The sequence below is a fragment of the Gopherus flavomarginatus genome, chromosome 3, assembly GCF_025201925.1.
Source record: "Gopherus flavomarginatus isolate rGopFla2 chromosome 3, rGopFla2.mat.asm, whole genome shotgun sequence".
Lineage (NCBI taxonomy): Eukaryota > Metazoa > Chordata > Testudines > Testudinidae > Gopherus > Gopherus flavomarginatus.
Window position 1 is genome coordinate 45569815 of NC_066619.1, and position 21379 is coordinate 45591193.

General features: G+C 40.6%; 1 protein-coding gene across 3 annotated transcripts in view; it reads right to left on the bottom strand.

The window, feature by feature from the left end:
- Nucleotides 1-21379, bottom strand: part of JMY (junction mediating and regulatory protein, p53 cofactor) — a 152939-nt gene that overhangs the window by 77277 nt on the left and 54283 nt on the right. For all 3 annotated transcript variants that reach the window (XR_007773521.1, XM_050946892.1, XM_050946890.1), the window contains exons 3-4: nucleotides 16625-16775; nucleotides 9283-9452 (exon numbers count right to left, since the gene is read on the bottom strand). Coding sequence is in view for 2 of the 3 variants with exons in the window: in XM_050946892.1 (XP_050802849.1) it covers nucleotides 9283-9452; nucleotides 16625-16775 (321 nt within the window). In the remaining variant the exon portion in view is untranslated. The remainder of the gene's footprint in view (nucleotides 1-9282; nucleotides 9453-16624; nucleotides 16776-21379) is intronic.

The window sequence follows — 21379 nt, forward strand, 5'->3', positions numbered from 1 at the left end:
CAAAAAAGTGTTCAATAAATATCTGTTCTGAATTTGAAAAAACCAGATGTAGCCATATATGAGGATGAAACACTTTCTACTCCAATAGCAGTTCAGAGGGATATTAAAAACAGCAGCTACTAAACTTACATATTTTTAAAATCAGCAGGTTTACATTACTTGCAACCCCCAGTTTTAAAACAGCTGGCCAGGGAGTTCACTAGACCATTAATGCTGATTTTCAATGCCTCTGAGAACACTAAGGAAAAAAAGCTAATATTCTCCCAGTATTTAAAAAGGGTAAGTGGGATGATCGTCAGACTGATGCTGGTTCCAAGAAAATAATGGAAGAGCTGTTCCAGTACTCAGTTAATGAAGACTTCAAGGAAGGTGATATAATTAGAGTCCCCCATGTTGACAGGCATTATCCCAGGACAAAATGATTCTGAAAAAGGCCCCGGGAATAGGGGTCAGGGTTAGGGTCATGGTGAATAATCAAGTGAACATAAGTCTCCAGTACGATGCTGTGGGGACTTATGATCCTTGGAATCTTGAGCAGGAGTAGGGCAGTTGTATATTACATCTATCTGGCACTTGTGTGACCGCTATTGGAATACTGTGTCAAATTAAGAAGAGTATTGATAAAATGGAGTGGGCTCCACGAGGATGATTAAAAGACTTGAAAATATGCCTTGTATCAATAGATACAAGGAGCTCAGCCTGTTTAGTTTAACAAAGAAAAGGGTAAGAGGCGACTTGATCAGAGTCTAAGTACCTACATGGGAAGCACAACTTTGATAACGGGCTCTTCAATCAAGCAGACAAAAGTATAGCAAGATCCAATGACTGAAAGCTGAAGCTAGACAAATTAAGGCGCACATTTTTAATAGCGAGGGTAATTAATCATATAGCAATTTAAGGGTTGAGGTGAATCCTCCATCACTGGAGATTTTTCAGCCAAGACTGTTTTTTTTCTGAAAGATATGCTCTAGTTCAAACAGGAATTAATTCAGGGAAATTCTATGGTTTGTGTTATGCAGGAGGTCAGACCAGATAATCAGTGGCCCCTTCTGACCTTGTAATCTATGTTATTTACCTGTAAAACCATCTCACTGCTAAACAAGTATTCAGAATACTATTAAACGTTATAAAATTTATTTCAAAAACATTTTTACTGTATATTTACTGAATACATTTGTGTATATATAATGAGCAGCCTGATATGACTGGAGCATCTCTTACAGAGAAGTTAGGTTCTACACATTTATATTGTAGTGAAACACTGCAATTGCAAATTAGTAGGCATCTTTCAGTCTCAAGAGACCATGGGTATGCGGCCCTGAAAGGTAAAGAATTTACTCTGTTTTATGGCACCTGCAGATGTGGCTGAAGAGACCCACTCGAGAGAGACAATCGCTGTCGAATCTGTCACATTTAGAGATATTTCAACTCTGCCTTCTGTGAACTCTTTTCTCCTCTTCTAAGCTGGACTGCTTCCTCTCGTAATTCCAGAGACTTTTGTTTAGCTCTTGTCTCCAAAGGCTGTGGTCTTGAGTGCGATCTTCCCAGTTGTCCACATCCATGTCCATTTCTTGAGGTCTCACTTGCACATATCCTTGAAATGTAATTTTGGTCACCCTTTGGGTCTTTTTCCAGATGCCAGTTTGCCATAGAGAATGTCCTTTGGGATGTGCCCACCATTCATTCAGCACACATACCCAAGCCAGTGGAGGCATCTCTGTTTGAGGAGTGTTTGTATGCCGAGTGTGCTTGCCCACTTGAGCACCGAGGTATTGGTGACTGTCCCTCCAGGAGATGCTGAAGATTCAACGAAAGCAATGCATATAAAAGCTGTTGAGCCTCTTTTCCTGATAGGAGTATAAGGTCTAAGTCTTGCTTCCATACAAAAGCTAATACATGCATGATATACACAGATCTTTGTGTGTTCTGTCAGTTTGTTGTTTTACCATACCCTCTTACTCAGTCTAGACATTGTGGTGGTGGCTTTTCCAGTGCAGATGTTGAGTTCCATTTCAAGTGAAAGGTTGATTATGATAGTGGAACTCGTTTACCACTTCAAGTTCATAGTTGTTGATCTTGATGGAGGGTGCTCAACTCCTTGGCACATTGTTAGTCTTTTTTAGGCTTACGGTAAGCCCATAGTATTGGCAGGCTTTGGAAAAACTATTCATAAAGTTTTGGAGATGAGCTTCTATGTGGGCTGTCACTGCTGCATCATCAGCAAAGAGGTGGTTTTGGATAAGGGCTTCCCGAATCTTGGTTTTAGATCTGAATCTTGCAAGATTGAACAGCTATCTATGAGATCTTGCGTGCAAGTAAATTCCCTCCATTGAGGAATCAAAAGCTTAGGGTATGGCTACATTTGAAACTTCAAAGCACTGCCGTGGCTCTCCCAGCGCTGCACGTACTCCACAACCTGACGGGGTTTAGCTTGCGGCGCTGGGAGCCGCGCTCCCAGTGCTGCGGCACTGTTTACACTGGCGCTTTACAGCGCTGTATCTTGCATCGCTCAGGGGGGTGTTTTTTCCACACCCCTGAGCGAGAAAGTTGCAGCACTGTAAAGCGCCAGTGTAGCCAAGGCCTTATTTTAGTAGCGAGGAGAAGATCCCAAACAAAGCTGGGTCAAGTACACAGCCTTGCTTAACTGCACTACGAATCTGGAAAGCCTCAGAGACTGAGCCGCTGTATTGAACTGTGCCGTACATGTTTTCATGGAAAGATCGACCCACGCTTAAGAGCTTGGGGGGGACATCTAATCTTTTCTAGAATCGCAAATAATCCACTTCTGCTGACAAGTTCAAAAGCCTTTGTGAGATATGTAAAGAGGCTTTTTTTGTTCTCTGCATTTCTCTTATAGTTGTCTCAGTGAGAAGATCATGTTAGCAGACCTTTCAGCTCTGATGCCGCACTGTGATTCAGGATAGATTCTGTCTGCAAGGGTCTGAAGTCTGTTCAAGACAACTTGGGCAAAGGCTTTTCCCATAATGCTAAGAAGGGAAATGCCATGATATGCTGACATCTCTCATTTCTTGTGGTACTTCGGCTTCTTTCCAGTATAGGCAGAGGAACTCATGAAGATGTTGCAGTACAATAGGTTTTACGCACTTTATGATCTCTTATGGTATGCAGTCTTTTCCAGCAGCCTTTCCATCAGGGAAGCCATCTATGGCACGGTTAAACTCCTTGACAGCTGGTTCATCGAGTTGGTTCATACAGGCAGGCTTTCGATGGCGTTGACAGCTGCATGAGTAACAATATTTTCATGAGAGTAAAGTTCAGAGTAGTTTTCTACCCATCAATCCAACTACTTGCTGCAGTTGTTGATTGTTTCCCCTGTTGTTGATTTCAATGGGGCTGTCTTCTTCGATGTAGGACCCAAGGCTTTCTTGATCCTATCATACATGTTTCTAATGTTGCCTGCATCAGCTGCTACTTGGATGCTTTCACATAAGTGCAGCTAATACTCATTAGTGTAGCATCAAGTAGTTTGTTGTATCCTGGTTCTTGTCACTCTCAATGCTTGTAAGGTTTTTTTAATTTGGGTCTCTCTTGTAGTTGATTTGGGCTGTGCGTCTGGCCTCCATGAATGGTGTCAACACACTGAGATATGTATGAAACCAGTCATTAGTCTTATTTTCCTTCTTCCCAAAGACAGACAGAGCTGCATCATAGATTGCGTTCTTCAGCTGGTCCCACTTCAGCTGGTCACTTGTGGCACAATCACTGGAGTCAAGGGATTGCGGTAGTATATTTTTGTATTGCTGTGACTTTTCTTGGTCCAGAATGGCACTGATGTTAATACAAGGACATCCCTTTACTTTAGATCTGTGTATTTTCTTTGGTTTAAGTCTGACCTTGCTGCATACCAGAGAGTGGTCTGTGTTGCAATCAGCACTTTGATAGCTGCAGGTAATGAGAACGATGTTAAGGTTGGTATGCCTTATGGGAAGATCCAGATAGTGCCGGTGGCCAGATCTGGGATGTTTCCAAGACACTTTATGTTGTGGCTTCGTCTGGAAGAATTAGTTTGTTACACAGAGGATGTAATAGGAAAATTCTAGCAGTCTCTGACTGTTTCCTTTCATCTTACCAGTTCCATGTTGACCAAGACAGTTGGTCCATGCTTCATGATCAGCTCCCACCTTTGCACTGAAGCCCTCTAGCAGGAAAACATATTCATGTTTTGGAATCCTGCTGATGGTGGTGTTCAACTGGTCACAGAATGGGTCCTTGATGTCAGAAAATGAGGAGAGTGTTCGGGCATACACATTCACGAGGTTGACTGGGCCCTCAGATGTGAACAAGCGTAGTGCCAAAAATTCTCTCTGATCCATTTATAGGTGACTCAACCATCCCCAGAAGTGAGTTCTTGATGGCATATCCCACTCCATGCTCTCGCATTTCTTCAGCACTGTTTCCCTGCCAGAAAAATGTGTAGTCTTTTTCCCTGAGAGATCCACTTAATGCTAGCCGTGTTTCTTGGAGTGATGCAATATCCACATTGAGTCGATTCAGCTCATTATTATTACAGTAGAAGTGGTGCGGGCCACAGAGACATGCTGGCCGCTGCTTCCCGCAGCTCCCATTGGCCGGGAATGGCGAACCATAGCCACTGGGACCTGCGGGGGGACATGCCTGCAGAAGGTCAATGTAAAAAAAATGTCTTGCAGCCCACCAGCGGATTACCCTGATGAGCCACGGACCGATGGTTGCTGACCCCTGATCTAGACCCTGCTGCAAGTCATCACTTCTCCAAGATATCTTTTTGCAACTCTTCAGTTTTCTGCAACAGATCAGTTTATTCTACACCCCTAAACATTTCTGTGAGCATGCTAGATATTTTATGTCCAAATCACAGATGAAACAATTTGGCTAAAATGTTTGCCTTCAGAAAGTATAGGGTGGGGAAAGAGATTGGTTGTTTTTTTAAAACTTAGAATGAAGTGTTTTCAAGTGAAAGACTGATGAGAACAGTCTTGACTTTCTTATTCTTGCCATAAGCAGATGCAGGATGAGTCACAATGAGACACAGGATAACAGTTTGAACGCAAACACTTTGAATGCTTAGTTTTTCGCTGTGATCATGAACACATGATAAACTTCCCACTCTACATTTTCAAAGTCTTGGCTATTCTCTGGGAAAACTAGTTAAAATAATAAAGGAATAAGACCTACGTTATCTTCTAATTACTGTAACTTCAAAAGAGGTTATTTGTTTTTTTGCCAACTATTAAAAGCAAAGCAAGTAATCACTATTAATGAGTATTCCACTACTCACTTGTTATTACATAATTATAAATCTAACTGTTACAACTAGCTGAATCAATACTGACCACCAATACATTCACTTAAGGCACTTAACCTTCTCCGGGTTTTGTTTTTTTTAATCTCTTCATTAGAGAAGGAAAAGTGGCTCCCAATTTTAATTAAAAGTTCAAAACTAATCTGAGCTGAAGGAATCTACACAGAATATATATTAGAAGATTTTTTTTTAAAGATATCTGTTGCTTTCATCTTTTGATTTGCTGCTTTGTACATTTTTGGAGGGACATGAGAACAACCATACTCGGTCAAGACCAATGGTCCCTTTAGCCCAGTATCCTGTCTTCTAACAGTGGCCAATGTCAGGTGCCCCAGAGGGAATGAACAGAATAGGGAATCATCAAGTAATCCATCCTGTCACCCATTCCCAGTTTCTGACACCAGAGGCTAAAGACACTTCAAAACATGGTTTTGCATCTCTGCCCATTCTGGTTAATAGTCATTGATGGACCTATCCTCCATGAACTTATCTAGTTCTTTTTTGAACCCTGTCATAGTCTTAGCCTTTACAACATCCTCTGGCAAAGAGTTCCACAGGTTGACTGTAAGTTGTGTGAAGAAATAGTTCCTTTTGTTTGTTTTAAACCTGCTACCTATTAATTTCATTTGGTGGCCCCTTATTCTTGTATTATGAGAAGGAGTAAATAACACTTCCCTATTTAGTTTCTCTATACCACTCCTGATTTTATAGACCTCTGTCATATCCCCCCTTAGTCGCCTCTTTTCCAAGCTGAGAAGTCCCAGTCTTATTAATCTCTCCTCATACGGAAGCCGTTCTATACCCCTAATCATTTTTGTTACCCTTTTCTGAACCTTTTCGAATTCCAATTTACCTTTTTTGAGATGAGGTGACCACACCTGCATATAGTATTCAAAATGTAAGGATACCTTGGATTTATAGGAGACAATGTGATATTTTGTTTTATTATCCTTTTTTAATGATTCCCAACATTCTGTTTGCTTTTTTGACTGTTGTTGCACAGTCAGTGGATGTTTTCAGAGAACTATCCACAATGACTCCAAGTTCTCTTTCTTGAGAGGTAACAGCTGATTTAGATCCCATCATTTTATACATATAGTTAGGATTATGTTTTCCAATGTGCATTTTTTGCATTTATCAACACGGAATTTCATCTGCGATTTTCTTGCCCAGTCACCCAGTTTTGTGTATTCTTTGTAATTCTTTACAGTCTGCTTTGGACTTGACTATCTTGAGTAATTCTGTATCATCTGCAAATTTTGCCACCTCCCTGTTTACCCCTTTTTCCTGATCACTTATGAATATGTTGAACAATACTAGTCCCAATACAGACCCTGGGGGGACACAACTATTCACCCCTCTCCATTCTGAAAACTGACCATTTATTCCTACCCTTTGTTTCCTATCTTTTAGCCAGTTACTGATCCAGGAGAGGACCTTCGCTCTTATCCCATGACAGCTTACTTTGCTTAAGAGTCTTTAGTGAGGGATCTTGTAATAATTTAATGCAATGTTCTCTATTTATAAATGTCCTGTAATAGCTTTATAAATAAGCTATTTATAAAGCAGGTCAAGTCTATGGAATTCAGCAATACAACAGTAAGTAAAAAGTCTGCAATGAGGCACTGGTGGAAATGCATTGACCAATAACGCACTTCTATGTATCCAAACAATTTTACATATTTATAGACTTACAAAGAGAGCACTCACTATGATTTAATACATTCCTGTTTGTCATCATGACAAGACTTGGCAACCAGTCCACAAAATGGAATCTGGTCTCCTTTTGAGGATGCTTTACATAGTCCTTCTCAAACAAAGTATGAGCACAGCAACCACACATAGAATTTAGGAGGTACAAAGGGGAAGACAGAAATTTAGTTAAGTAAAGATGTGGCTATTCTTACAGACCACAATAGAAAATGGTTATGTTTTAACTATGAGGTGAAAAAATAAACCAAGACTAGCTTGTCCCTCTCTCTCCAATTCAAAGGCCCCAGGTGTTAATTTCTAAATTCCAAGACAGTGGATACACTGGCAAATAAGGACCCACAATTCAATACTGGTAAGGTTCCACCAATGTAGCAAAAATGGAAGCAGAGGTATCGATGGTGGTAAAAATCCCTGAGCCCTTACCACAGTACAGCTTCCACCAAGGCTACCATCAGTGGAGCTACACCAGTGGTGTATTATGGCACTAATCCACAGAAATGTAGGGCAGGAAAGGACCTTTAGAGGTCATTTGGTCCAGCTCCTGCACTGATGATGCTAGTTTAGACAAGGCCTTAAAAGCTGAGACTGCATTACCTCTAACAGTGGCGTGTTTGATCGTGGTCAATTTGAACAGCTAGCACCTTTTCTACAATGGCTTTTTCAACAGATATCTTTGTGGAGTTGGAGTGCTCTTTTTCCAACTTGTATATAGGAAAAGCCAATATACAGTTTTGTTATAATTTAGTTTAAGAAGAGTGAACAGAATGTATCATTATGACGAAAAAATTGATAGAAATATTAAAAGGACAATATCCTTAAGAGGATTTCAAATCACAACAACTTCTAAAACGTTAAGATACTATCCCTTAAGCAATCATTTTTAGTTATCCATAGAGATTTATAGGAATTAGTCAGCTACATGCCAACTATCCTACTATTCCCTGAATACAACAGTTACAAATAAATAACTTTAGAAGTTGCATGTAAGGACTATATTCATTACTCAATCTATTCCCTAGTTCACATGCATATATATATATATATATAGAGAGAGAGAGAGAGAGAGACGATAGATATACTGTATGACTGTTTTCACCACAGTAAGGAAGCAGAAAACCAGTCCTGGCTGATCATGTAATAATGCCATGATTACACCATGGGGCTTCAGAAACAAACATAAGTTGTGTGGATAAAGCGCACAACAAGAAGCCAATAAGAAGCACATTTAAGTGCAAGGATTCAAAAACTGAGGAGAAAATTTTGAATTTGCCAAAAATAAATCAGGCATAAGTATTTAAAACCAATGAGCAGTTTGTTGCACTTTCCAACATATGAACAGCATCCAAACTATGCTACTTTGTATTTATCTTTTTAATGTGTTAATTTGTGATAAAAGTGATAATATGATTTTACATTATAGAGATTTGGCTCATATGGAAAATTCCATGTTGAAATCAATGTCAGAAGAGATTCTGTTTGTGCACATAATAATTTATATGATTCAATGATTCTGGAATCATTTTGGCTAGTGAAACAGGCTTAAATATTTCTCGAGAGAGAAAGAGGCAGGTTTACATATCCATAGTTGTAGCAAATTGGAAATTCAGTAGCATTCTAGTCATTTATAGTAAAAATTGACACACACAAACATCACAAAAACAAAGTGAGTAACATCCTTCATGAAAGCTGAAGGAGCAAGAATTTTTTCCTCATTTCATTGCCCTATATGCTATAAATTAAAAAAAAAAAAAAAAAAAGAGGACAATGAAAATGTAAAACAAAGCTTCTTTCTTCTGCAGCTTTCACCAAATATGCTACCATACCCTCCACCCCAACTCCCCATAGATAGTGATTTTTGGTGGGTTGTTTTTGTTGGGTGGAGGGAGTAGACTGTCATCTTTTTCTGGATCTCAGATGTTCATGTACATTGATCCACTGTTAATCCAATACTGCTCTCAGGCCTCCAAAAGCTCTTTGGAACAATGATGTGCTGAGATTATAACTACGAGATTTCTGATCCTACTACTTCCCTCTGCACTCCCATTCTATTGCTCCACTAAGATTGTTCGTAATTTTAGGATTACTAAAATATGTCGAAGAGTTTCTAGACTGCTTATTAAACAGTACAATGAAGGAGACAACAGGATATGGGAAAATACGGAAGGAAAATGATACAAATACAAAATCTAGCCTTATAACATTAAACTCAATTAATTCACAACAATCCCAATATTTTTAATTTTAAATAGATTTGTATGAGAAATTACCTCTTCTTTCAGTGCATGTTTCTTCTGCTCCAAACAGATTTCTTTAGCTCTCATCAGCTGCAGAGTCTCCTTAGAAACTGCATACTGCAACTTTTCCATACGTTCTACTGCTGCCGCCCATGCTGCCTTACCAAACCTTTTCTGATCTGCTCGCATTCGATCATACACAGCTGTAAAAGAAAAACAGAGCTCTCATTAATACAGATAAAATACATGAAATTTGATGTGCTGTTAAATTTCATATACAATTTGTTAGCGCTATCACAATTCCTATAAACACATCAACAATTTCTGCAATAGTAATAGCTATTATGAAAATAAATTTCCAGGAGCTTAAACATGATGTATGATTTCTGCAACTACACAATCTCCCCAGAACTATCATTCTCCATTATACTTCTGCTTCTGACACTGCAGACACAGTTTGAAATTTAGTAAAATTTTAGAAACCTAGTTTGTTTCAAATTTTTGTTTTCTTTGTTTGAGGTACTTGTCAACGTAAAGTTTCGAGGTATATCATAGTACTCCATAGTTCTGCAGCCACAAAAACCACCCACTGACAGAGAGCTAAGCCTTTAAAACAAACTATAAGAACAACAGTGTAAAACATACTTTCCTGAACTAAATCTGAACTGGGAGAGACTTAACAGTTTTCAAGTACATAAAAGGTTGTTATAAAGAAGAACGTGATAAATTGTTCTCCTTATCCACAAAAGACAGGACAAGGGCTTAAATTACAGCAAGAGAAATTTAGGTTAGACATGAGGAAAAACTTCTCAACTGTAAGGGTAGTTAAGCACTGCAACAAATTACATAAAGATGTTATGGAATCTCAGTCTCTGAAGATTTTTAAAAACACGTTAGACAAACGTGTCAGGATGATCTACACATCAGGGCTCCCAAACTTTGGTATGCAAACCCCCGGAATGCTCCCTCCCCCAGACATTTCTGGGGGGCATGCAGGAGAAATTACGTAACGGTGGATTTATTATTTTATTTACTGCATTCTCCTAATAGGCTAACCTTAAAGCTTTAAAACTCTGTGGGAATTTGTTACATAAAATATGGTAGTTAATTTACTTCAAAATATACCAATGAAAACACAGATATACAGAGACGCTGATGTAGAGAACCCTCACCTCCAATCACCGTACAGCCTGGGTTCAATTGCCCAGCAACTGTTCGGTCTAAACAAAAACAACTGATACAGACTAACACGGGTACCACTCTGAAAAGTTGTCCAGTCTAACTGAGCTCAAAACTTAGTCAGGGGCTTTTTTTTTTGGTTGTATACGTCACACTATAACTATATCAGCACGTAACACTGAAATATGGACAAAAGGCTAAAGACAGGTATTGTTAAGAAGAAAATACGAAGGATAGGGGTACATGGGGCAGCTGACAGATCTGCAAGTGGGTGTGACCAAGTGCCTGGGATGGATCACACTAAGAATGCCACACTCAGGGCAGTCTGCAAGAAATAGGGCAGGCAATCCCCAAAGCTGGTGGTTTATTCTATAATTAGATTCACCACACTAGTAATAAAACAGCTTCTGCAGTACCACACTGGTTAACCAGAACCAAAACACAGTCCCCTTTAGGCATTCCAGCCCTTGGCTTCCATCCAAACAGCCAAGTCTAATATAGCAAGAAGTTATTAAAAACCCATTTCACCATATGTGAGGTTCTTACTAATCCCAAAAGATCAGACACTTACACCCAGGTCAATATGTATCCCAAATCTTACTCAAATATCATGCTTTCAGCCAATCTTTAGTAAACTAATGAAAGATTTATTAATAAAAGGAGAGATATAAATGGTTACTAGATCCTATACATACAAAAATGATTGCAAAGTCCTTATATCGGGTTTGTAGCAGTGATGGAATAGACTGCTGGCTTGCAAAAGTCTCTGGTAACTTTCAAAAGATTGGAAGGGCCTCAGTCCATAGTTCAAGATGCTACTTTTACTGTAGTTGTACATCCACGGTCCAGAGAATTAGAGTAGGAAAGAAGAAAAATCAAGTTGTTTCATGTGTCTTTTCTATTCTTTGCCTTGTGCATGGAAATTTACTGTCCCAAACAAAGCCCACAGCCCCTATGTATGGAAAGTTACTGGCCCAAAATGGAGTCCAGGGTCACATGAATATCTCACATGTCCCTATATGTTTTGCTGAATCATAAGGGGTGGCCGCTGGCTCCTCGCTGTCTGAGGCATCCACAGGAAGACCTACTGAGCGGGATGAGTTTCTTCAACGGGCCATATCAGAGAGTGGAGTGATTTTAATGGGCCATCAATACATAGCTCAGAGGTGGCCAAACTTACTGACCTCCGAGCGATAATCTTCCGAAGTTCAAGAACCAGGCGTATCTGCCAGGCTCCTCTCCTGGGGCTTGGGGCTTCAGCCCTGCAGTGGAGTGGGGGGGATGGGTGGTGTCTTAGGGCTTCAGCCACATGGGAGGTGCCTGCTGGGGCTCAGGGCTTCTGCCCCACTCCTGCTGAAGCCCCAACCCCAGGCAGCCATCTTCCATGGGGCTGAAACCCAGAGCTCCCTGCCCCAGTCTGGTAGGTAGAGAAGGAGGGTGGGGCTGCGAGCCACATTTTAACTGTAAAAAGAGCCACATGCAGCTAGCGAGGTGCAATTTGACAATCTCCGATAGAGGTTTACATTAGGGCTAGACAGCTATCTGGTGGAAGTCATCCAGGAATACAATACATGTTTAAGATACAAGTACATAGCCAATATTCATAACTTCAGATACAAACATGATATGCATATAAAGACCATAATCATACTTGGCAAATCATAACTTTTCCACTGAAGTTTTATATACCATACTTTGTACCAGATTTATGGAAATTGTTTAACAGTGGTAACAACAGTGATATAAATGGTCACCTTTCTTATATACACAGCAACACTGGAGGTACGCAGGCAGCTGATTGATCTGGAAGTGGGTACATAACAAGAAAAGTCTAGAAACTTCTGATCTAAATAATACTTTGTCCTGTTTCAGTTCAGGAGACTGGACTAATGACCTACAAGGTCCCTTCCAATCCTACATATCTATGATATCTCCAGGGCCCAACGTTTTAGCTTAACTGGTTGCAAAGAAAACTTTTCAAATGTAAACTGAATGATAAAAGACTCAACTCTGCAAACAGCCTGAATAATATCTTTAAAATAAGTGTGAGCTTCCACAAATACCTATTGAGTGTTATCTTTGAGCCCTTATAATGGTAATCTAAATGCCAATATTATTTCACCGCTAATCATTTAAGCACAATGGTGCAAACTATCTCCAGAAGCAACCACCACCTGCCCCCATGCCAACTTCCTCCCAAATAGCAATATGTGAGAGGCAATATAACTGCAAATTCCTGATATCTATTTATGACCTCCAGGTTGAGGCCCCTGATTTAACAGAAATATCCAGCTGTTGTGTTTAGCCTGTAATTCTAAACTGCCTCCCATATGTTCCCAACTGCTAAGAGTCCTAAATGTCACCTTCTACCTACCAAAGCCTCCAGCTTCCCTTGACAACTTCTACAGTGCAGTTGTGTGTTCAATACAAATCTACAGCACTAAGAAAACTAAGAATTATGGGGCAACAAAATTACACTTTAATATTAAATTTAACACCACAATGAACATTGTACTGACTGGGTATTCAACGTAACAAAAAATTTTATTTTAAAAGTTGAAGCTGTTGGAAAATCCAGGTTCCTTGCCAAAGAATTAGGTTCAAGTTAACCATACAGAGTACAAGAAGACCTGGACATAACCAGATGAATCAGAACTTCTTCAGGAACCTCCCAAGATAGCAGAAGTCCCTTGCCTGATCAAGATTAGAACTCACTTATCTTGAGCACCAACCACTACTTGGGCTGAGACAGATAAGCCATTCACTGATTTAAACCATGCAGGGCAATTACATGATATTATTTGAACACTTCTGCTAAGCAAAACTCACTGAAATTCAGGAGTCTACAGATGAAGCATTCAGTCTTCAGGCCCCAGATCCTCAAAGGAATACAGGCCTAAATCTGGGCCCAGGTGTTTAAAGCAGTGGTACCCTCAGTAAAGGATAGCTGTTGAATGGCAAGCTAGTAATATGGTTACTCACAACTTGCTTCCTCACTCAGTAACAAAATCTGTCCTTATTTTTATTATTCTTAGAATTGCCATAGCACCTAGGAGCCCATTGTGGCAGGCACTGTACAAATATGAACAAAAAGAGCTGCCCCAAAGACCTGACAATCTAAATATAAGACAAGAGACAGAGGGATGGATTGATGCAGTGTTGTAGCTATGTCAGTCCCAGGATATTGAAGACAAGGTGAGTGAGGTAACATCTTTTATCGGATCACCTTCTGCTGGTGAGAGACACAAGCTTTTGAGCTTACACAGAGCTCTTCTTCAGGCCTGGGAAACCTATTCAGAGTGTCACAACTAAATACAAGGTGAAACAGATTGTTTAACATAAGTAGTTAACATATTTTTTCAAGGGACCATTCTAGCTACTTTACCTACATTGATGGTAAATAAGTCACAGGAAAACATTTTTCTGACTTAAAGTCTTGTCTATACTTCACAGCGCATTTATTTAACTAAATAATGTTTTTAAAAATTCACTGTAGTTAAACAAGTTTAACCCTTGCTTAAATCAGTGTAGCTTGCATTGGTAAGATACTGACTTAAGCTAAATCAATACAAGGAAGGGGAGACCAGGGGTTGGCAACCTTTCAGAAGTGGTGTGCCGAGTCTTCATTTATTCACTCTAATTTAAGGTTTTGCGTGCCAGTAATACATTTTAAAATTTTTAGAAGTTCTCTTTCTATAAGTCTATAATATATAACTAAACTATTGTATAAGGTTTCAAAAGGTTTAAGAAGCTTTATTTAAAATTAAATTAAAATTCAGAGCTCCCTAGACCGGTGGCCAGAACCCAGGCAGTGTGAGTGCCACTGAAAATCAGCTCGCGTGCTGCCTTTGGCGCACGTGCCATAGGTTGCCTACCCCTGGGTTAGATCAATTTAAGCAAGTCTACATTAGGGTTTAACTAGAGTGACTTTTAAATTGATTTTGCTAAACTGTTGCATTTTCTAGTATAGAAAAGGCCTCAGTTACATCAGGGTAGACTTCCAACCAGCAGATACCTTTTGCAGATGAACCTGGGTAAAGTATTCTCTGAGTAGTGTAGCAAGATAGTTACAGTTATGTAAGGTCTAACTGATGAGAAAAGGAACAAGAAACGCTGAGTCAGATGAAAGAGTGAGACAAAATTGATATTACGGTTCCCACCTGCCTGAAAAAAGAAAATCCTGCAGGAATTCTAGTCTGCATGGGGGGTGCCTAATCACAAAAAGTGCTGCTGTGGAGGAGCACAAACACAATTGCATTGAGGGGGCATTTTTGTTTGCTATTGTGGGTGTCTGAGAAGGAGGACCAATTGAAGAGAGAGATGGACAGGCAGAAACAGGATGAAAGGAAAAAAAGCTCCAGTTTCCTCCTAGGGAAAAGAAAAGCCAACAACACAGAATCACAGACTTTAAGGTCAGAAGGGACCATTGTGATAAATTATTCTAGTCTGATCTCCTGCACGTTGCAGGCCACAGAACCTCACCTACCCACTCCTTTAATAGACCCCTAATCTCTGACTAAGTTACTGAAATCCTCAAATCATGATTTAAAGACGTCAAGTTACAGAGAATCCACCATTTACTCTAGTTTAAACTTGCAAGTGACCCATGCCCCACGCTGTAGAAGATGATGAAAAACTCACAGGGTCTCTGCCAATCTAACCCAGTGTATAATTCCTTCCCAATCCCAAATATGGTGTTCGGTTAGACCCTGAGCATGTTGGCAACACCTACCAGCCAGACACCTGGGAAAGATTTCGGTACAGTAACTCAGAGCCCTCTCCATCTAGTGAACTGTTACTGGCCATTGGCAACATTTGTTGCTATCAAAGATCGGCTACATGCTGTTGTGGGCAGTTTCATCATAACATCCCTCCATAAACTTATCAAGCTCAGTCTTGAAGCCAGTTAGGTATTTTGCCCACGCTGCTCTCTACGGAAGAGCTGTTCCAGAACTTCACTCCTCTGATGTTAGAAACCTTCATCTAATTTCAAGCCTAAATTTGTTGATGGCCAGCTTATATCCACTTGTTTTTGCGTCCATGCTGGAGCTTGGTATTTACCCCTCTGATATATTTAGAGAGAGCAATCAGATCCCCCCTCAGACTTCTTTTGGTTAAGCTAAACAAACCCATTTGTTTGAGTCTCCTGTCATAAGGTAGGTTTTTCCATTACTGGGATTATCCTAGTAGCCCTTCTCTGCACCTGTTCCAGTCTGAATTCATCTTTCTTAAACCAGAATTGCACACAGTATTCCAGATGAGGTCACACAAGTGCCTTGCACAGTGGTACTAACACTTCCCTGTCTCTATTGGAAATATCTCGCCTGATGCACCCTAGGACTGCATTAGCCTTTTCCACAGCCACATCACGCTGGTGGGTCATACTCATTCTGTATGAGTACACCCAAATCTTTCTCCTCCTCCGTCACTCCCAACTGATACAAGAAGAATTTTTGCTATAAGCTGGGTATGTTAGTTCCTACATGCATTACCTTGCACTTTGCTCTATTAAATATTATCCCATTTCTATTACTCCAGTTTACAAGGACATCCAGATCTTCTTGTATGATATTCCAGTCCTCCTCTACATTGGCAATACTTCCCCACTTTGTCTCATCTGCACATTTTATTAGCACATTCCCACTTTCTATGCCAGTAATAAAAATGTTAAATAAGATCGGTCCTAAGACTGATCCCTGAGGAGCCCCACTAGTAACCTCCCTCCAGCCTGACAATTCACCTTTCAGTATGACACATTGTAGTCTCCCTTTAACCAGTTCCTTGTCCACCTTTCAATTTTCATACTAATCCCCATCTTCTCCAATTTAACAAATATTTTCCCATGTGGAACCTTATCAACTACCTTAGTGAAATCCAGGTAGATTAGATCTACTTAATATCCGTTGTCTAAAAAAATCAGTTATCTTCTCTAAAAAGGAGAGCAGGTTGGTCTCGCACAATCTACCTTCTGTAAAGCCATGTTGTATTTTATCCAATTACCATTAACATCTATATCCTTAACTACTTTCTCTTTCAAAATTTGTTCCAAGACCTTGCATAGAACTGGGATCAAACTAACAGGCCTATACTTTCTTGGATCGCATTTTTCCACTTCTTAAAAAAGGAACTATTAAAATTCAACTTAGATTTCAAATAATCTTTATGTGAAAAAAATAAGACAGTGGAAAATGGTTACCTTTTTGTGCTTTGGCTGTTATTTCAAAGTACTTAACGGTAAGATCCTGAATAGAAAGGACAGCCATGTAGGCTTTCCGCTGCCAATCTGCATCTTCTTTTTGTAGACTCTCAATCCTCCTGGGGCCTAGGTAATCATTCTCTATGGAGATCTGAAAATAAATCAGTCCATCATTAACATCAACAAATTAAATTTTGTCAATGGCAGCTAGTTGCAGTCAGCTTGGGTGGATAAAAATCAATGAATTAATCAATGGATTAAAAAATGAAGAAAAAAACCTTTAAAATGCTCATTTATGCTGAAAAAGGACAAGCATAGGGCCTTACTAATATTCTTACTGTGAGAATAGAAAATCAAAACAAAAAATAGGTAAACAAAGCAGCCATACTACATTGCACCAATGCCACCTTCAACAAATCAAAATAGCTTAAATGCTTCAACCAGGCAGGCTATAGTCCCAATGAAGGTTTGCAGTCTGAAGTCAATGTAAATTGTACTCTAAGGTAGAAACAGGCACAATTTTTCAGTAAATTGCTTATTTGCCAAAAATTGCAGCTTCAGTTGATCCTGAACTGTTAGAGACTGTGTGTAGAGTTCACAAAAGTGTCCAATAAACCAAAAAAAAAAAAAAAAGACATTTTAGTAAATGTTGAAACAAAACATTCTGTTTCAACCCATTTCAAAACAATTTTGTTTAGATTTTTGACATTTTGACAAAAGTCAAAGAGGATTATTTAAAAAAAATGCTTTGAGGGAGGAGTTTTGAGGCGGAGGAGGACCTCCCTTTTAACTTTTAGCTCACTGGTTAGAGTACTCTAGGATGTGGGTTCAATTCCCCCTTATGTCAGACACAAATAATAGGTTAATTGACTTGCAAAGCTCCCAAAGTCAATCTTTGGCCAAGCCAGAAATTAAACCCAATTTTGCGGTCCAGTACTCTATACATTAACTATTCTTCCTCCCCAACTGACTCTTCCACTAGTATCCAGTGTTTCTACAGGCCAAATTAAGTCTTTATTTACACAAGTTTGCATTTATATTGTTCCTTGCAGTAATACCAGTGTATTGTCATTGCATTCAGTGGGCTTGTAAACAACTCTGTTCATGTACAAGAACAGAATCCATTTACTCTCCCTCAAACATTCTGGCTCTGCAGTGCTAAGAGGAGTAAAAAGCAATACAAATTTTGCACATCAATGCTGTATATTCTGCTGTCAGGGTATATTTTGAGTAACATGCCATTTTCACACAGCCTCTTTTCATATTAAAAAGGCATTTTACATTAAATCTGATTGTTCTGGAAGGAGTCTGAGATTAACATTCTATTCTAAAAGTTGGAGAATTAATCCCAGAGAAGAAACAAGTCAGTAAGGCACTTATTACTGAATGTTAACACTCTGGAGTGACAGATTTGATTGATGGTGTCTTTCCCTTTCAAGAAAGTTGCAACTTATTGAGAACCTATGCTTCCTGGCTCAATCAATTTTTTCAAGCGAGTCACCAAACAGCTTGCTGCCTCTGACAGCTTTATGTATCAGTAGAGTGGCACTGAAATAATTACCCTACAAATTTATCCTAATTGTGAACTCAAGAGTGAAAAGTGAGTGAAAGTGTATAAAACATCACAATAAACCATCAACAAAAAACGTTGATGGGAAGAGGTGCAAAAGTGAGACTGAATTATTCCAAACAAAAAGGCCTACTGATATAACTCAAGGACTGTGTTAAGATAATGCCTGGTAAATATGAAGAGTAAGAGTCAATAAACCAAAATTGGTGTGCTGGAAATTAGGCCTACTGGTAGACAAAATAATGCAAGAATGAACTACTATGCCCATTGATCTCTTCTGTGGTCCTTAAAAAGAAAAAGGGAAATTGGCAGAGAAGCAGCAAAGAGAGACACATGCTGACTGAGAAAGGGGAAGAAATGAGCTTCACCATCATGGCTGCTATCTCCCGCTATCTCTTGGGATCAACTGTAACATCGCTAGGCCTTTGTCGTCCTGGTCCCAAGAGATTTCCTGACCAGACCAGGCCAAGAGGGACCCAGATGATATTGCCACCTCTATCAGATTCAGCTAAATCCTGAACACCACCAGGGATGTGAGACTCTCTCTCTCACACACACACACACACACACACACACACCTTTTTCCTTCCCCAACTTATTTCTTCTTTCCTATGCTTGCAAAGTGAGAACAGAAACCAAAGAAAAAAGCTGCATTTTCTATCTTCTACAAGCCACAACAACACATACACAATTGCATTGTTAATAAAACATCCCCTTTAATAAGGTTTAACTTTATTTAATAAAATTTATTTAATTCCATACGGTCTGTTCAGGATATGACAGTCTGTAACAGCAGGTTCCTAGTCTCTCCTAGGGCCAGATGGGATTGAACAAGGAAGACACATAAAAGTAGGTCATTATTTGCCCTGGAAAGTCCTCAAAGTTTGTTTTTGTTTTTAAGGTGTGCTGAGGAGGGAAGAGAAAGTGGATGTGCTATGGGCAGCACGTTTTCAGAAATGGGACCTGCAACTATGGCTTTTTCCTGAAATCTCATACTGCATACATCTCCCTCAGTTTGGAATCTTCCTCCTTCTTTCCTCCGTTTTTTGAACTTTTCTAGCTTGTTTGTGTAACCAGTCAACGGAATGTGGGCAAGATTGTGACATGAACTAGACTCTGGCCAGGGCACACTACTGCCTGAAGTGGGAATTTGCTGTCCTGCTCATCTTCCCTCCACCAGCATTACCACGAGTTGCCTAGGCCCAGAGCGTAGAAAAGGATAACTAAGATGTGCCAACAGCAGTTAAAGTAATAAGAAAGAATGAAAGCAAGTTGAGGGATGTGACAGGGTCAGGCCAGATGGTTACAGGAGAGTGATAGAAGGCAGATATATTAGCCTCAGATTAAGCAGGTCCCTTTTCCCTGGGTAAGGTAACAGGGCTGGCTCCAGAACAATCAGGAACCTGCTGGAACCAATTAAGACAGGCAGGCTAATCAGGGCACCTGGTTTAAAAAGGACCTCATTGCAGTCAGTAAGGGGCGTGTGAGGAGCTGGGAGCAAGAGGCGGACAAGAAGCTGAGTGAATAGGCATGCTGCTGTAGGACTGAGAAATACAAGCATTATCAGACATCAGGAGGAAGGTCTGGTGATGAGGACAAAGAAGGTGTTGAGAGGAGGCCATGGGGAAATAGGCCAGGGAGTTGTAGCTGTCATGCAGCTGTTACAGGAGACACTAAAGACAGCTGCAATCCACAGGGTCCTGGGTTGGAACCCGGAGTAGAGGGCGGGCCCGGGTTCCCCCTATCCCTCAACTCCCTATTTGATATAAGAGGAGTTGATCTGGACTGTGGGTCCCACCAGAGGGGAAGGTCTCTGGTCTGTCCCACAACTCATTAGGTGGGCCCAGCAGAGACTGTGGAGGATTGTTCTCCTTTTCCCCATGCTGGCCAGTGATGAGGTTAGCTGAATGAACAGCTGGTCTGTGCCACTAACAAAAGGAGACAAACTGAGGACTGCCAAAAACCTCTGAGGCGAGCAAATCCGTCAGAAAGCGCAGAACTACAGAGGAGAATCCACAGAAAGGCAGAGGAAGAACTTTGTCACAGGGAGCATAGTATATCTATGATAAAAGGCAGTATACTGAAGAAATATATATAGTTTTATATGTAGGGGGTGGTTTGGCACAAAAGTTATCAAAGTTACTTCAGTGCATTCCTGCAGCCAGAACACCACTCAGACCTGACTTTGATATAATAGCAAGTGAGAATGTATTTCAGCTCCATTTTCCCTCCAAAAACTATTATTAAAAACCTGTAGAACCAGCTGTAACATAGCTATACTTCCAAAGATATTTTCGAAACTGTATTAGGACTACACGCTCCCAATCCATTCTAAATAAGTTATCTAAACTCAGAAATGAACTTGGGCTTTTAGGCTCTAACTTCTTGAATGCAAAGATGGAACTGAACATTGATAAATCCAAATTTTTCCTCCAGTGTAGATTACTTTGTAACTTCTCAGACCCCAATGGGAGCTGCTGGAAGTGGTGTGGGCCGAGGGACATACCGGCCACCGCTTCCAGCAGCTCCCATTGGCCTGGAGCAGTGAACTGCGGCCACTAGGAGCAGCGATCGGACGAACCTGCAGACGCGGCAGGTAAACAAACCGGCCCAGCCCACCAGGGGCTTTCCCTGCACAAGTGGCAGAACAAGTTTGGGAATCACTGATCTAGACAGCTGCAGCAGCACAGGAGCCAGCAAACAGAGCTGTAAACAGCGGAGTTTCAGTGGGAGTTTTCAGGGGGAGGTTGCAGGGGAGACTAAGACAGAGGAACCGACAAGCAAGTCAAGGGATAGGGTGGTGGTCTGGTGCCTGCTGGGGGCTTGTGTTGTGTTGACTACCAGGCGGCAGGTGGAAAGGCCATGACTGATACAGAGGCAGCAGTGAAAGACACAATGAGGATGACTGGATGTGGATGCTGCGGCATGTACATGATCCTGGAGGGGGCGCCTGAGAAGAGTTTTGTCTGCATGAAGTGCCGCCCGATAGAGCTGATGGAAGAGAAGATCCGAGGACTGGAGATGCAGGTGCAAACTCTGGTTGAGTCCAGAAGGGGGTTTGAGCAGACGATGGAGCACAGACACGAGGGGGCTGAAGGGATAAGCTCAGATGTGCAGATGGAAGCAGGACCAAAGAATTCAGAGGAGAGACTGCTGGGGGAGGAAAGTGAACAGTGGAAGCATGT